This window comes from Perissodus microlepis, chromosome 11, assembly GCF_051167445.1.
Source record: "Perissodus microlepis isolate ML-2025 ecotype Zambia chromosome 11, ASM5116744v1, whole genome shotgun sequence".
Classification (NCBI taxonomy): Eukaryota; Metazoa; Chordata; class Actinopteri; order Cichliformes; family Cichlidae; genus Perissodus; species Perissodus microlepis.
In genome coordinates, this window is record NC_140471.1 from 25,442,802 (window position 1) to 25,461,251 (window position 18,450).

Genomic DNA, 18,450 nt, shown 5'->3' on the forward strand with positions numbered 1-18,450 from the left:
ACCATCTGGCTGGGACCCCGTGTTTGCACGGTTTCTCCCAGACATGCAGTTAGTGGGGTTAGGTTAACTGGTAATTTTTAAATTGCCCCCTAGGTGTGAGTGTGAATGGTTGTCTATATCTCTGTGTTTGCTCTGCGACAGGCTGTTGCGCTGTCCAGGATGTATGCAACCTCTCATCATGAGAGGATCCTTGAAAATTTCAAAAGGGAAGTTTACCTTTCAAAATCTTTTGTCTTTTGTCACCTCTTCCTTGTGAAATGTGTTTGCTTGCTATATGGCAGAAACAGCTTAAAATACTCTAAATACAAGGTAGAAGCCATGGTCCAAGCATGTGGCTATGCTTGCACAGTGAACATATTTACAGTAACAGAAAGGAAAACACTAAATGCATTGTTGGAGTAGCTTGTTTCAGTAACCTGCTGGTTTCAGTAACTTTCTGGTAGCTGCACTACTTCTTTGCATAATGAGTTGAGTAGTTCAACTATTCCTTTGCTAGTCTTTGCTTACTGAAAACACAGAAATCTGGGGCATGACCTTGATATAGATCATGACATTGAACTATAAAGGTATGGCCAGCGCGTTTGTCAGGCAGGGCAGCACCACAGACAGCATACAAAACGATGTCACACATTAATTTGTGGTCTGCTTTATAACTGTCACAATGTTGTTTTATTAGATGACACAAAATTTAGAAGAGTCAAAAAGCTTGCAAGCTTGATTTTCAAACTATATAGATGCCTGGCGCAGACATAGAGACCTACTTATTAGTGCTAACAAGAGGATGGATGGATAGATGGATGGATAGGACTACCCAAATTACTAGTCAGATAATTGCATTAAAAACGCTCCAAAAGCTATAGTAGGACCACAATTATGGACTTTAATTAAAATAAATTGTGCTGTTAAACTGGTTACTTTAATACTGGAGTCCATGTGGACTGACTTTCTTTAGGAGTCAGCCTGAAGTGGTCATTTGAGGAACTGCAGTTCCAATATTGCTTAATTTTCTTTAGCCCTGAAAGGTCTCATTTGGCCACCACCACATGGCTGTGCAGAGCATGCCCAGAAGAGCCCATAACTCACAGCATCAAGTAATCATGGATAGGCCTTCCAAATACACAGGTAAGTAACAAAATCTTAGGGAAGTTCATGCTTCTTTTAGAAGTTTCTGCACGACTGGATGAACCTGCGTGAGCCTTCACCTGTTCTGTTCTCTGAGAGGTTGGTGTCTGACTGATTGCTATGGTTTAAGGCTCCTTGGGGCAGTATTTGTTGTGATTTGAGGATATATAGCTGAACCTGAATTGAATTATAAAACAAAAAACAAAAAAGACAGAAAGCAAAGCAATATTCATGTAGTTCCCAGTTAATAGTGTGGCTATTCGTTTATTTACTCATGACCAGTCACTAGCAAAATAAAATATTTTGCTCTAAACTCGGCTGAGACAGCCTTAAAAAATTATTACGTTTGAATCTAGCATCAAGTCATCTTTTCCTTGACTTCGTCTTTGTAACAGAAAGGGGTTGTTTTTTTTTTTTCATGTTTTGATAGTAGTTAGTAGTAGTAGTTTCTGCAAGGTAATTTAATGAATACTTTGATTACCTTGCTAAACTGAAAGTTGCTCACAAATCAAAATTTGTATTGAATCCAAATTTAATGTTGAAATGAACTATTTTAAAAGAAAAAAGTTGTCACCTATTGATCATGTGCTGGACAGTCGATCGACAGTCGACTAGTGCCTCCGTGTTTGTTCTGCACATTGCTATGCACAGAGTCTCCGAACAAGCAACGAGCCATGAACTTCTTGCGAAATTCGGTGTTAAATGTTTTTAACTTGCATGCAAAACAGACAGATGTCAGAAGTCGGAAATGCAAGAATGCTATGAATTCGTCGCTGTTTTCCTGCCTTTCTTAGTATAAAGTTAAGTGGTAGAATCGCTTTGTTTCGGTTTAAAGGGAAAGCACCGTGTCGCTCTGACACTTCATTAAAAGCAGATGAAAGTCGCGCAGCTGCACTCTACCTTGTCATAGGTGCACTAGGACACACATAAGTACCTTATCTCTTAGCGTTTCTTCACATGTAGACTATTTTATTTTTAATTTTTGTGTTTTTCCCCCCACAGGTCATTGAATTCGAACGCTTATCTAAACCCCACTAGTGACTCAAAAGGAAACAGGGTGATGGTCTGATCGCTGTCCAGTTGATTTCATGGATATGGGAATTGCGCACGGTCGGTTCACTTTGCTTTGACTGATTCCAATAAACTTCTTCAGATCTCGAAGAATCTCTCCCAGTTGATGCCAAGGATCATGACCATGAACGGTACCCACAAGTCGGTTGCCCCAGTGCCGCTGGATTTGCGCACCAATGTCCGAGTGCGTGGGAACGCCGGGGGGACTCCAGCCTGTGGCTCCAGGGACGCTCGGGTAACAGGCGGTTCACCTGCACCTCCGGCGTTCACAGGGGCGGACAGTTTAGATGAAAACTGCCCCACGGTCAGAGGCGTATCGGTCTCACCAACCAGTGCTTCTCGCAAGCGTCCAGCGGATAGATCTGCCTCACAGCTTCCTTTTAGGAAACGCCCGATTCCTGTCGAACCGGAGACCAAGAGACTGTCACCGTCTAAAGCAGAAAGAGAAGACCGACTTTCTCCTCCGGAAGATAAGACTTTAGCCGATCCCGTGGAAAGACTCGGCATAGCACCAGTGACTCCCAGGCAGCTGGAAGGACAGATTCCAAATGGATACCCCATATGCTTTTTCCCTTACGGTAAGCCCTGCTGGCCAACATTAAGTCTAATACTGCAGTATGTTGTGCAACAGCTTTATTATTTTGTTTTGTTTTTAAATATTGTAAGTGTTTAAACCCCAAAGTAAGAATTGGACCATGAGACTATGAGACCATGAGATGTCTGTAAAATTACCATCTGAAGTTTTGATTTCACTGTTCTCCAAAGAAAAACGCATTGAATATTTGTTTGGTTTAACCAATAATACGTGAAATAGCAGCCTGTGGGTAAAATGATCAGACTAGCTGACAAAATGTAGGTTTGGAGGACAGAGCAAGGCACTACATGTTGGGGCACATCATTTTTTGTGGTATTACAGGGCATTACCTGCTAATGCTGTTTTGATTTTTAAAACTGTGGCAACAGACAGCTCCTCCTCCCCTTTCTTTAGTGGTTTTCTCTGCCAGTGTGACATTGTGGCAGAAAAGACAGTGAAGTCAGAGACCATAGAGAAGCTACTGCTGCTGAAAATGCCCACTAAGCTATTTTAAACCTACTGTACCCCTCATTAGTGTGTTCACTGCATGAATAAAAGTAGCTCACTGGGTCAGTTTATAACTGAATACAGCACACTCATGTTTACAGTATATGACTTGTAACTTATCCACTTCCTTATTACAGAAATCACTTGCTTGCCAGGAGCTTTTATAATTATTCATTTATATCTTCATCATTTCTCTTTTCTTTCTCTCTCCCTGCTAACTTCTTTTTATTTCTCTTTCTCATCGTTTCTATTTCTCATTCTGTGTCATCCCTGCTTAGGTCATTACCCAGTGTTCTGCCTGCCTCATCTCTCAGAGCCAAATAATGTTGTGGCCCACCAAACTGAAAACGTCCTGGCTGGTATCGCTCAAGCAACAAGACAAGATGAAGATGGAGATACGTATGTTGATTATTTTCTTTTTCATTCTGATATTTGGGTGTCACTTTATGATATACAATCAATCCATCCATCCATCCAAGTAACTGGTGTATATAGTAAACTTAAAAGATGATTCATCCACCTTGTGCATGATTGTGTTATTTGTCATTTTGAAAGTCATAACTTGGCACATTTTATGGATTTGAAAATTCAGAACAATCATTTCACTTCAAGAAATTTTCATTAGAGGGACTTCTAAGAGGATGATGGTTTGAAAATTGAGGTCTACTGTACAGTATGAGTCTGAGATTCAAGTCAATCCCAACTTCTCAGAAGTGGTGACTCATCAATTGCCAGATATGAAAGTCGCACTCGGCTTAAACTTTGTCAAAAAAAGTTTATTGTTACAAAAAAATGTAAAGTTTAAATCTGACTCATATTGTCATTTTTAAATCGTATAACATGGCCAGTGACAGTAAATAGAAGGACATATGCAACAAGTTCAGACTCATCCTCAACACCATGAACATTAAAACCACAAACTGTATGTAAAAGATGGCCATGGTATAATGATTGCAACTTTAGCTTCATGATGGTGGTCTTTTGGGAGCAAAAAGTTTCTATAGATATAAAAAGGACATGGAGAGTTAACTTTACAGTGCCACTTGGCTAGCTTGGTTAGGAAAGCGTGTGGGTATATCACATACATATGGGAGTCAATATGAGTTGACTTAACTTAAAATAGCTAAGTCAACTAACATGCATGTACATGTTGGGTTCATTTTTCAGCTCCTGACCACGCCTCTTGATTCAAACATGCAAATGATAGCAAGTGATTATGTTTAAGCTATAGGTTTCACACATATCCCATTATCTCAATGTGATTTCCAGTGTATATAGGTGTATGAGTATGCATCCTAATCCAGTTTCACAACAGACGTTTTGATTTTCACCGTAGGAAAACCATATGCAGTTAATGATGCTTTTGTTTGATTCAACTTTCCCAGTCACCCTTCGTAATGCGACGATACCCCTGAAACTAAAGCAGCTGCATGGAATTGTGCAGTCATATTATTCCTACTGTATTATATATCAAAGTGTTTTTTATTAGAAAGCTTTCCAACATTAATCATGTATCACAACTTCTTACCAAAAATCGAAAGGCCCTTGTGATGAAAACGTGCAGTCTGATCATTACTATTGCTTTCACATTTTTAAGTCTAAACTAAGTTCTCAAGGAAAACTGTTCACTTCAATAAGATGTCAGTGCAAGTGATTTACGAGGAACAACCCAAACAACATTAATGTCAATGTCCTGCTGTCGAAGACAAAACTTCTGCTGTTGCACAATCTGGACATGAGATATCAGTAGCATTCTTTGTTTATTTGATCTCCATGACTCACCTGACTGTGCATACTGAGTAGGTACAGTCAGTCAGTGTGCCCTCCCATTATTGACTGCATTTTCACTTCATGTAAGAAAAACTGGTTCACTGCTGATAAGGACTTATTGAGATTTAACATACCTAACATACTAACCTGGAAGCTATACTATAGATCTAGACTGAGAGTGATTTGTTGGTATTCACATGTTGAACAATCCAGAGTCAGCTGACTGGTCCCTCGAGGCGTGAGGTGGTGGTAGTGAGAATACACAGGGCACCAGAGGAGTTTTTGAGACCACATGAATGCAAATATTAAACTTTAACGCATGGTTACTTTACTTTGTCTAAAGCTACCACCCACACACTAATAAACTACAGAAATTCATACAAAGACACAAAGAATCATGTGACCGAAAGTAAAGCATGTCCAAGAATTTATTGGCACTTTGATCATGCAGTTTCAAAAAGTATCATCATCATTTGCATTCACTCAAAAAAAACCAAACCTCATGATGACCAATATTTAGCCGAGCCACAAGTTAAGTCCCGTGGTATCTTACAGCTGCTTATTATCTCATATTTGCTTTGTAACTGCAATGACATATCCATCTTTAACAGATGGTTCCACGGAAGTAGATGAATGCATGTCTCAGATCAAAAAAAGCTTTAAAAACAACAGTTTTTATTTTATATTCTATTAAAGTAAGTTTTGTTTTTTTTAAACCGCCTTTGACATCTTAGCTGTGCTCTGATTTTATTTTTTTTATCTCCACTTGTGCACCTCACAGTTGTACACTAAACTTGCTGTGTAGGCATAATGCAAATCAAAAGTCTGTCTCATTAGCAGAAACTCGGTGCAAGACAGATTAAGTGCAGAAACCTTACACAACACCTAGTCCCCTTGCTTTCGCAGGCATCGGTTACCTTCTTGTTGCTTTGTGGTTGTTTAAAATTTTGTGTGAATTCTTCAGAAAGAAACATTTACAGCACCCTCTCGTTTTTCACACTGTATGCATATGAGTGTGAGTGTGTGTTTGTGTGTGTGTGTATGTATGTGCGTGTATACATAATGTGTTTGATGGTGAGCATGCGCCTGCTTTTACGTCAATGGGATTTGTTCTCAGCGCCTCTGAGCCCCTTAGTTTCGGGAAAACCAGTGAGTGCTCAGTTTTAAAAAAACTGTTGTGGTTTTTCTCAGGTGTCTCTGTCTCTCTCTTTTCTTCTCTGTGTTTTTTAAATGAATGGGCTCAAAAAACCCAAACATCCGCTCTTGACTTCCTCATTTACCGCTTTCTTTCTATCAGGTTCATCTCTCTCTCTCTCTCTCTCTCTCTCTCTCTCTCTTTCTCACTCTCTCTCTCACTCCTCTTTTCTGTTCTGTTACCCTGTCATTTCAATGGAAGATGTGCAAAACTGTTGATTTACTTACAGCTCCTACATGCATACTTCCAGTCAGTCAGTTACATAGTTACATACCATGACATACATAGCTTAGCAATGCTCTTATTCAAACTGCATTTATTCAGCTTTATCAGCTTGCATCCATTCAGTGCATAGGTTTAAACTGACACATTTAAGTTTGATTAGATGAAAACTTGAAAATTATTAGGTTTGTCCTCTGGGAGCATGGATATTTGAGTTGTGTTTAGATGTAAGTTTATCAGTTGAAAAACTCTAAACTGGAATTTCTGTTTTCTTTCTCTTTTTTTGTAATGGTGAGATGGTCTTGAGAACACTAACTTGCACTTAATCTTGAAAGTCCACAAAAATGATAAGACTGAATCACTTATCACCTGCATGTGAAGGATCACTTTTGTTAATATAACCAGTCCATCCATCCAAGGCCTTTTCTGGTTGAGGACATATAGAAACATATAAAAACTTTGAAAGACCTTCAGAAAATCTGGAGAACTATTATTGAAGACTACTGTCTCTGGTGGCTCAAGACTTTTGGATAGTCCTGTAAAGCCATTTTACATTAGTTGGCACTGATGGTGCCTCCACATATATGAAAGTTCAAGATCTTATACAATTATGAGTGCTTTTGATTGAACTCTAACAGCTAGTATTTCTCCTCTTTAACTTGCATCCATCCACGATTAAAGGATTTAAAATGTGAGTCAGGCCAGAACTGCTTTTTCTTTGCATAGTAAAGTTTTTAACTTGCTCTAGTGGATGCAATGACAAACAGTATATTTTTAAATAATAAACTACTTGCTCATCAAAGTTCCCACGTAAATATATTTGCACCATCATAGACTGAAAGTAGTATAATTGTTAATGACGAGCACAGTAGGATGTGAAGTAAGTCGTCATTTCTTGTTAACTGGACTGTGGTGTGACTCTGCTTCTCTTTTGTTTACTACACGTTCAAACTGACACATCATCTCATTGCTCAGCTGGTCCACAGACCACAGGAAATGTTAGGCTTCAGTCTGATCATTCAGTCTGGCTGCACTCTCACCCTCCATACCAAACAGGATACCACATGCCTTCTCTCTCTCTCTCTCTCTCTCTCTCTCTCTCTCTCTCTCTCTCTCTCTCTCTCACATACACACAGTTACCATCTGTGTTAAGCTTGGGACTCCTGTGTGCGTCAGGGCTGCTGGGCCTGGGGTTATCTGGGGCTGTGGTCTGCCCCACTTCCAGGAACAAGAAACAGTGCAGTTTCATCTTAAGAGAAAAGAGACACATAGATGATGATATAAAAGGGCTGAGCAAGATAAACAGAATGATAATAGGCATACATGGAGGCAAAGGATCTGAATATTAAGTTTGTTAAGGGTTATTCATGAATGATCCAAAAATAAATCTAGTTTTCACACTTTTCTCAGGGCTCAGAATCACAAAACCCTGCTAAAGTCATATATGAATTGCCTGTCACTATGTTTGAGACCAGGTATACTGTGCCATGAATGATTATCTCCTTTACTGTAGTGTTTATTGTGGAGACACTGCAGGTGCTTTTTAAAGCTAGTTATGGGTAGCCAATAACATGTACAGTAAATATAACCAAACCTTTGTTGATGCAGATTTCTTCACTTTGCTGAGCTTAGTTACAGGAACAGGGATCTGCTGAGGGAAGAACCGCCCTGCACACTTGACATACAAAATTGTTTATTGCAGTCACACTTGAAAACTACTCTTGCACAGAGAACATTTGTTTTGTTTAACTTATGCTGTATAATCAAGAAGCCTTGCTTAAGCGTGGCTTTTAGAATTAAGCATGCATATACATATGCACAGATGGTTTATCTACTTTTTGCATTTATTTTGCATTCTTTTAGTGCACACACACACACACACACACACACACACACACACACACACAAATTTCCTGCAACTGCCAAGTGAATGTTGGTTACAGAACACACTTTGAAGGAATATTTATGACCCTTAAATGCCAGAACACAGATTTAAAAAATAATAATACTGGGGAAATCTTAATATGTAGTATGTAATGTAGAAAATTGTAATCAGTTTAAGCAGTTTTTTTCCAAGCGTGACTCTTCTTTAACTTAACTTTGTGTCACTGGGACACATCTCACGTAACTGAGAGTGTTGCAAAGTGTTGCAAGTGCTTTTGTCATTATATGAACTTATTTTTTTGACCTCATATTGCCTTCAAAGGTACTTTTGACTTATTCTAAAGAACTGTCTCTGTTTCCTGTTGCATAATTGCACTGTATGTCTGATTATGACTTATCTGTTGAAGCTGATTGAGCAAAACTAAAGAAAGCCCCTGTCAGAAACCATACGGCTTAATAACTAGATTTCAGTGCACATAGACCAAGATAGAGGAAAAAGAATGCTGTCTTTGTTAGTGACAACAGGAAGTGACATAAAACTTGTCTGGGTCTTACTGGAAGCTGCTTCTTCTGATAGAGCAAAAAAAGAAAAATGTGAAAACTGATAAACTGTTTTCTACAACATGCCTCTGCACCACCAATCAGTTTCCTGCCCTTCCCTGTCCCAAACCCTGCCCTGTGTTTGTTCGTTTGCTTCATGTATAGATCACAGACAGTGGTTTCTTGATAAGGTTGTGTGATAAAGGAACTGTGAGTCAGTGCTGTACATCTACTGAACTTGTCAGTGCAACTTTCAGTGTTATAACTTATATCAAGTGATCAAGCAGAATTGGCTGATTTTGATCAAAAAACAAACTTTAGTCCTCCACATGTTAAGTTTAAAGGCCACAAAATAATCGCCCCCTTCTTAGGTTATCGGAGGTTAGCTTAGTTTAGCATACATGCTAACGACAGGGAGAAAACAATTAAAAAGTACAATAATGAAGATGCTATGTCTCAGTCATTTAATCTATATGTAAATGTGCTGTACATGTTAAAATAAAACAAACAAAAAGTTTGTTGCCACAGTAAAGTTGCCGGGCAACCATCTAAGACGTTTTTCCAGGCACTGACTTAGTCTGGCACATCGCTTTAGCAAAACCACAGCTGTTGTTTTTCGTTTTTACATGCTACGTGTTAATTAAGGTGTTTTTACACTTGCACAGAAGTTATGAACTTTTACCTGAGGACGATGCATGGAGAATTCAGTTGTCATTTATAAGTGGATTGGACTTTAAAACTGCCAGCTTCCTGTCTAAAGTTCATGTGATATATATACTTGTGACAGTCTGACAATAGCACAAGTAATAGTCTGGTGACCTGGTTCTCCTACTTCTTCAATAGGCCATGTGTGAACAAAGCTTCATTGTGCTTTAGTGTGTAAGTTCTACTAGGTGGCTTCTAATAAAGACTCAGCCAGGCTCGCTATTGTTCCATTTCCACTTGTTGTTTTAAGTTGTTTATGATGGGGATGCATTAATTTTAAAGGTTAATTCTGTATATGATGTAAAGAACTGCCATTACTCATGCAAGCACATAATCACACAGTAGTTTTGCAGTTTAATCTTGTTAACCTATCCAAAAGGTATTGTTTTATATACTAGAGGACATACAGTGTTATAAACAAAGCAAGCATTCATGAACGTGGCTGAGCATTTTTGCTTTGGAGTCAATACTGAGAGCCCAGGTTTTACAGTAAGAAAATGAAATAAAAGAAAACAGTTCTGTCAGCTTGCAGAGCGAGACTAACTTGTCAGGCTTGGTAATTTGGAACAAGTCTTTGCTCATGTGTGTGTCTGTGTATCCCTATGCTCCATCTCTGGAAATGCTTCTGGAGTTGACTATAACTCATTACTTTACACATGTTGCATTATGCCCAACAGTATGTTTCCTAACAAGTAAATACCTTTGGTTTGACGAGAACTTTATCGTCTGCAACAACTTGTTATACGCTATCCAATACACTTCCTGCAATTTAAAAAAAATTAAATTATTTTCTTCTCCTGACTAATATTGTGGGTTGTGCGCATGTGCTGCCTTCTTTTATTTAGCACAATAATTTGTGAGTGAGTGAGTGAGTGAGTGAGACTCACAGATGCAGAGGGAGAGTGGTTGCAGGTTTCTGACAAGAGGTCAGGAATGAGGCACACACTAATTCCCATATATGTACATATATTGATTCATATTGGGGAAATAGTGAAGAGTTACATGTACCACTTTTTCAGCCATGAAGGGGTTTTGGGATTGGGATTTGGATTTGGTTGAAAAGAGATTAGCTTTTATGGGTTTGATCAATGATAATCAGGTTGAAAATGAGAAATAGGTTGTGTTAAATCCAATTTGAAAATGCAACACTTGTTGACTGTGTCAATTTTTTGTGTGCATGTGTCCTTCACAGAGCTCTCCACATAGCCGTGGTCCAGGGAGCATTGGCCATAGTCTACAATCTCATCCAGCTCTTGGTGTTGGGTCATAAAGACGTTGATATCTACAACAATCTCCGTCAGGTAAAACAGATGCATTGATAAAGCTACTGACAAATATACACATGCACACAGTTCTGACCATTAATTGCCAGGAGACAGAGCTTTTATAGTCATAGGGTTTTGCAAAGAAATTTAAATAGTTTAAAGCGAAGAATCTTTGCTGATTATGGAGCTGTTGGTATGTGTGGACATGTGCACACTTGCAGAAAAAGCTTAGCATGTAAAACAGCCTCAGCATGCACAATATATTTCCCCGTCTCACCCTTCTGATAACACTTACATGGAAAAGAAAGAAAGAGGAAGTGAACTGGTTTCCTCCTTGCCTTGCAGTGCATTATCACACACTTACGGTCATGGCAGCTGAGGGTTGTGCAGTGGAATTCACCCTTCCCGGTTTCTCCACCTGTACTTGCCACAAGCCAAAGCCATGCACATTCTGGGAAGGACTATGTGTGATTTCCAGTGTTCTGTATTTTGCACATGGTTTTCTAGTGGTCACTTTCTGTATATGTAGCAAGGGATTTTTCAGTGTTTACATATAGGATTTACCATGTTGTGAAATTCAGAAAGAAGAAAGCCAATATGATTAATTGGCACAAAAATGACTCACACTAACTCCCAGAAACCTTACACTGATACCTAGTGTGTTTACCTTAAGTAAAAAAAATGTTCATATGCAAAATTACACAGTAAAATTTTCAAAAGCGCCTTTTAAACTTGTATTTTGCACATGTTTTAATTTGTGCAGGGCAATTTTGGATTTTTAATGTGAAAAACTGACAAATAGATCCAATGCAGTTTCACTAGGGTGACTTTTCCCAAGAAAAATGATGGCGCAGTGCAACTCCCTACTTACTCTATCAACATGTTTTATTGGGATTGTGTATATGGAGTTGCTTTTAAGTGTTTCCCAATCCAGGGCTGTCCCAGGCACTGGTGCCAAGCCAACAGTTCAACATTCTTTTCTCCTTTGTTGTCTCCTGATTTCTGCTGGCTTTCTCTTTTCCATTCCTCAATAGAAAAGCAACCAAGCTTTTTCAGAGCTTCAGTTCTCAAGTCTGGAGTTTGTTCTCAAGTGTGGGGTTTCACACCACATAGAACGCCACAGGCAAGCTTACCAGAAATAATGCTTGTGCTATCATCAGTTGTTGTCTCTCCTCATCGCTGAGGCTTGACAGCATAGGTTTTATGATATCCTGTGTTTGCCCTATGTATGAAAATGCATGCACGCAATACACACACTCACACACACATACATGCACATACACACTCACATTTGAAGTCATACACAGTTATAACCAAAAAGGGAGATTTACAGGCATAGGTCCCGCCACAGTCATTTGCCTACCAGATTGTGTGGTTTTGACTGAAAACCAGGCACAATGAATAAACTTATCAACATGAAGGTAGGGAACTTTTTAAATTTTAAAAACACCGAGTTCACTTCGTAGTCCAGAAGACACAGGCCATTTTCTAATACAAAAAAAAAAACCAGGCACAATTAAAATACAACTTATCCAATGATGACAAATCCTGAGTTTCTGTGGTTTTGCATATGGAACATTTTGACAGAGTGTTACTATCAGTATTGTAACTGAAGAGCAGTGCAAGTGTCACGGCATGATTTGCCTTCCACTCCCAGAACTACAACAATAGTATAGAGACAGCTGTTTGATACTCCCACATGCTATCAGCTACACAAACACATACTACAATAGTAAACTTTTGCTTCTCTTATGACAGCGGATAATGTAGCGTGATGCTGACACTGTGGGGTTTGGGGACTAAATCCTTTGGGGCCACCCACACTAAAACGTGCACTGACTGACATGTGGATTAGAACAGAGACTAACATGTGGACGTGTTACCGTTACAGTGCAGTATGCAGTTGGCAGTTTAACAATTGAATAATTGTTTTCTTTTTGTTTATGGTACGTTGGTGGTATGCCATTTTATTTTTCAGTGTGAGCGTGTGTGCATGTGTGTGCACAAACAAGGCATCCGTGTGCGTTTGTGTGTACTTTAGTGTCCTCGTTCCGAGAAGTCACATGACCCCTCCCTCCCCCCCGCCTTGCTTTGGGCTGTTTCTCAACATACCTTGCAGTGAGGTTCAGAGGGTAGTTTACAGGGACTTTCCCTTCATGCGCGTGCCTCTCTCTCTCTGTCTCGCTTGTGTTGTTTCTCTATCTCCCTCAGTCTCTCGCTCTCTTTTTTTATATCTCTCACTGCATATATCTTTGGTTATAGAATTTGGTTTCTAACCATAGTTGATGAACTGACTGATCCTATCAGTGTAACTGTCAACAACACTGACGTAAGCATGTGATGTTTATTTGTGCAATAGGCCTGGCTTTACCCTCTTGTGCTCACAGCAGAAGACAAGTCTTTGGCGCTTTGTGCTGCCTTCCCCTTGTTTTGAACTGCCTGGGGTTGTTTTTCATGCCTCCAAACCTCTACTGCTGTCATCTTTTTACCTCATCCATGATGATCCACTCATCTTTCGGGAATGTAAGCCTATGAGGACAGACCCAAGGGAAAGAGAAGGGATTTTCCCTTGTTATCCTGTCTTTCCCCTGGACTCCCCTCTGCCACTTCCGTTTTTTTTTCCCTTGTTCTCTACCCCTTCATTCCCTTCCTACCTTTCCTCTTATCTTGGCTGAAATTTAGTTTAGTCACTGTGAAATCTATTACAGGAAGCCAAAGCCAGAGCCTGCCAGATCTAAGGGGGTCTATATTAAAGGCCATAAAAGGCCTTAGTGGTAAAGTAATATCGAAAGGGATTTAAGACATGTCCTTAATGGCGTTTGGGAAAAGTTAATAGTATGGTAGCATTTCATAATATTGTTCTATAGTAAATGTTTATAGCAGAAAGTTCAAATACTGGAAATCTTTCAGGGAACATGATTGTGTACATGACTGTGTACTTATGCATGTTTGTGAGTCATAGGATTCAGGGAAGTTGCATTGACACATTGGAGGAATTCCACAAAGATGTTCTCCCACTGCTACCCTACCTACTTTAATAGTCTTTACTGGAACGAACTCTCGGTGCACAGACACACACGCACACACACACACACGTTAGTAGTAACACAGCAAAAGTGAAACTTGGAGAAGCAGTCCGTTCCTACTTGCTGCATTTATTGTGTAACTAGAATAGCAGCTAAAAAAGTCCAGGTTTAAATACTTCCCTTTATGACTGAACTATAAACTAAGGATTGCTTAATGAACCCCAGGTTGCCTGCGCCCTCCCGAGCCGTAGTTGACATAATATAAACAGGATGATACATGGTGACCTCACCCACAGGAACATCCTAGATTGCTAAAAGGATTTTTGTCAGTGCTTACAATATTCATCCAGGCAAACACCTGGTGAACAGTGACTTTTGCTTTTCCCGGCATTGTCGACTGCGGTTCAGAACAGGTTCTTCCTCATTTTCTGTTAATCACAAAGTCTGATGCTTCTACTCTTGTTGACAGTGTTTGTTCTGTAAGATATATTAATTTAAGTGCTGAAAACTTTGCACTTTGTGTATTTAGTGAGTGTATTTGTGTAAATCTAGGAATACACAGCTCATGGCCATTGTGTGTTTCTTCTAGGTGTTGATGTGTTCTTGCAAGCACTGTTTCTTTTTTTTTTGTGTCTCTTTGACCTTTAACCTGTTGAACAGGTTATAAGTAAACAGAGGCCTTTACAAGAAAACACCGCATTCTTACTTAACTTCACTGACAATAATAGTTATCGTAAATTAGCCAAAGTAAACACTGTGCCTTTTTATGTCAAGTATGTATTTCCCTTGTTTGTGGGCTTTGTGAAAAAACCAAAAGCTTGAGAAACACTGCACTGCATCTTTATGGTTATCAGCCGTGATATATCTGGCTTGTTTAAACTATAATTTTTGTTGTTATTCCCCCTCAGACTCCCCTTCATCTGGCAGTGATAACTAAGCAGGCAAACATGGTGGAAGCTTTGTTGAAAGCAGGGGCTGACCCTGCAGCCTTGGACCGTAATGGGCAAACAGCGCTCCACCTCTGCTGTGAATATGACCAGCGGGATTGCCTGTCTGCAGTGCTTTCTATGCCATCATCTGCCACCTGCCTTGAGATCCGAAATTTTGATGGTGAGTTACTAAAGATACTTCTTGGCATGTATTACACTAAAAGGGTTGCTTACACCTCTTTAGCTCTCACTAAGTGTGATAAAGCCTGTAATTATTTGCAAGAATTTTTTATCTCAGATTATTATAATTTTTGATTTAGTTTAACTGATTCATAAAATATCAAATTAAACATGGTTGGCTAGCAATTAAATTATACTTCCTGATATATTTTCTGTTTATTTTTGTTGTTGTTGTTTTTGTCACATGCCCCCTGTATTTGTGACCCAGTTTACATTTACATCTATCAGTTGAAACATGTGCACAACCAGGTGAAGTGAATTAAAAACCGCTGACACAGTTTCCAGACTGAAAGCGCTATGAAAAGAAAATTGCATTACTACATTACTACAGTGAATACACCTATTCTTATAATCTCCTTAACTTCCTTAACAGTCTGTTGGTGGGTATGAAAAATGTAAAGCCACCCTCAGGTATGGGTTGGGTTGGTTGTTTTGGGTGTGTGGGTGGGAAGAGGACATTTCCTTCCTTTGTGGTCTGGTGTCAGTGTAGTGTCGCATTGCCAAATCTCCAAGCAGCTTTGAAGACATTTATTTGTACCTCTGTAACTGATATCTGTTTTTTCAATGTGTAAAAGATCTGAACATGAATATAAAATGCAGGCTTTTCCTTTTTTTAAATTATTCTTAGGTTTGAGCCCTCTCCATCTGGCTGTTCTGCAGGGCCGTAAGGATTTGGCAAGAATGTTACTGGATGCTGGAGCTGACATCAATGCTATGGTCAGTCCCTGTTGTACCGACTCAGCACTGTGGGTTTCACAGCATCATGGCTTTTTTACATTTCCGCTCTGCATTCTCTGACTTTTCCCATGGTGCTTTTTTTTCTCTCTAATCAGGACATCAAAAGTGGCCAGAGTCCTCTCATGCATGCTGTGGAGAGCAATAATGCAGACATGGTCCACTTCCTCATTGAGGTAATGAATTTGTGTGGGTAGAAGAGGGGAGAGAAGGGTTGTGACTCAGCAGAGTTAAATAATTCTGCATTTCTCTTTCCACCTCATTATCAGTGCATAGTTTTGTATTTCTTTTTCTTCTTAGGGTCCTTTTTAAAGTATTGTAATATAATTGTAGTTTTTCTTTTTTTTTTTAGAGTTTAGCAGCTATGCTGTATATGTGAATCTTTTCTCCTTTCTTCATCACAGACTGCACTCACCCTCTTTGGGACATTATCTCTTGTTTCATTTTCTAAGTTACCGACATCTACTCTGGCTTCCTTTATGAATCATTTTCTGGTGATTTTCTGTTGCAGAATAGATGTGATGTCAACAGCCAGTCATATAGTGGGAACACGGCCCTACACAGCGCTTGTGGCCGAGGTCAGGTGGAGACAGTGCGGCTGCTGCTGAAGAGTGGAGCTGACAGTAGCCTCAAGAACTACCACAATGACACCCCAGTGATGGTGGCCAAGAACAAAAAAGTGAGTGAGGCGATGACAAAGAGGAAAAACAATAAATATAATGGACATTGCTGAAATTCCATTGATACAGTGTTGTTCCTTTTATTCTGTTTTATGGTTGTATGTTCCTGCTTCTTGTGCAGGAAAACAATAAACCTCCTAAAGGTTACTGATCTAACAGTAAATCACTTCCTTATATTTGTACAAATTTTCAGTCTCTCTCTATGATTTTACTATGGGAATTCACAGCTATGTGCTACATAATTTATGTCAGAACAGATACAAACAGTTGCAAAACCTACTTGGCCTAGCTCTGGTTAGTGGGAAGAAAGAGTTGAAGCCAAAATGGGAAGTAAATGTGTGTATCGTTCCCTCTAGAGGCCAAACCTGAATAGTGCACCATTTCCCTCTAGTTATTTTAGTATATCACTATGAGACTTATTTTAAGTCACGTACAAAGTTTTTAATGAACTATAAATTGTTTTACAGATAGCAGATGTGTTACGAGGAAGAGGCTCCAGGCAAATAAGAGTCCAAGATCAGCACTGTATGTCAGTCTCACCAGTTGAGAGCAACCTAACAGAAAACGGTGAGGAGCATTCAAGCGTCTTTTTGTCTCACACACAGAAACAACAAAAGTTGCAGTATTTAATTTATACTCTGTGCTTCTCCTTTAGGGTCCCCATCTCCCAGCCATAGTCGTGGGTGCTCACCTTCAACTACGCCACACATTGTTCATCAGAACGCTTCCCACTCTCCAGAGACTTCCATTTTACGATCTCAGACTTATTGTCCAGTAAGACTTGCGTCTATGTCCACACAGTCGAGCATCAAGGAAGCAATCAGACGACATCATGCTGGAGAGGGCTTCACCCAATGGGATGGCGGGGCAGGAATGGACTGCACCTGAAATTAGGCCAAACCTCCCATTTTTCTTCCCTGGACAATCATAGTTTGTGTCCTTTCTCAGGCTTTCATGCCTTGACAGACTTGCCTGCAACCTCCCTGCTTAGCTTGCTGCTTCTAAGGAGACTCCGGTCCTGTACTGACTCTTTGAAAACTGGGGAGTGAAACACTGCTGGAAAACTATGCATCAGTAGAAATATTCCACTGCATGCATTCAAGACTGAACATAAAAAACATTTTTTAAAACTATGTACAGACATGAGTAAACGACTGCTACGGACCAAAGCTCGGTGAACTCAGAGTCCCATCTTAAAAGTATTTCTAGGCACTTTGTCTTAATTTCTGATTAGCAGATTAGAGGGGATGATGCTATGCAACAAATGTACCTGGCCTTACTTGAACTGTGGATATTGCATTAAGAGTGTCTTCATCATTATGCCACCAAGACTTCTTAAGTTTGCAGTCTCCTTGTAAGACTTATATATTGCACAGTCAAATACCTGGTTTCCTTTCTTTTGATAATCTGTGCACAGGCATTGTACCTCTTATGTCTGTTAGTGTGCGTGTTGATGTGTTTTTTAATGTTAAAAAAAGTAGATATTTTTATAAATAAAAACAATAAAACATAAAAATATAATAAAACAATATAATAAAAAATGTGATGTCTTGCTTTAGCTTTATTATTCACTTTAAACCTTTTTGTGATCAAGTATTTATGTAACACGAAGAAAAGATTAAAAAGGGGTATGATGACAGGCACACAGGTGACAGAACAGGATGTGAGACAAAACAGTTTCCATCCCCTCTTCACTTTCCTTTTTTTAACCAAGCCGCTCTACGCCCACCCACAAACCCCTAACACAATAAGCAAGGGTAGCACGAGGGAAATGAAACACCTCACTGCTGCCAAAGCATCATCTGAACATTACAGATAAATCACCAATGTTTAAACACAAAGCAAAATAGATGATTATACAAATCTCTTCAAAATAACTCAAGATAGCCAAGAACACAAAAAACAAAAAACAATTTGCCAACAGCATCTATAATAACACAGATTTTCTCTGTCAGCTTTGACAAAAACATAACACCTTTTTTGTT

The 18,450-nt window shown here is 39.4% G+C and overlaps 1 protein-coding gene across 1 annotated transcript; it reads left to right on the plus strand.

The window, feature by feature from the left end:
• The first annotated feature begins 1,784 nt into the window (after positions 1–1,784).
• Positions 1,785–18,010, plus strand: bcl3 (BCL3 transcription coactivator). The gene is made up of 9 exons (XM_084944619.1): positions 1,785–2,771; positions 3,553–3,673; positions 10,783–10,891; positions 14,790–14,991; positions 15,679–15,767; positions 15,884–15,961; positions 16,297–16,464; positions 16,933–17,032; positions 17,121–18,010. Exons 1-9 carry the CDS (start codon positions 2,300–2,302, stop codon positions 17,351–17,353), a joined length of 1,572 nt encoding a protein of 523 aa, XP_084800745.1. The 5' UTR covers positions 1,785–2,299; the 3' UTR covers positions 17,354–18,010.
• The last annotated feature ends 440 nt before the right edge of the window (positions 18,011–18,450 follow it).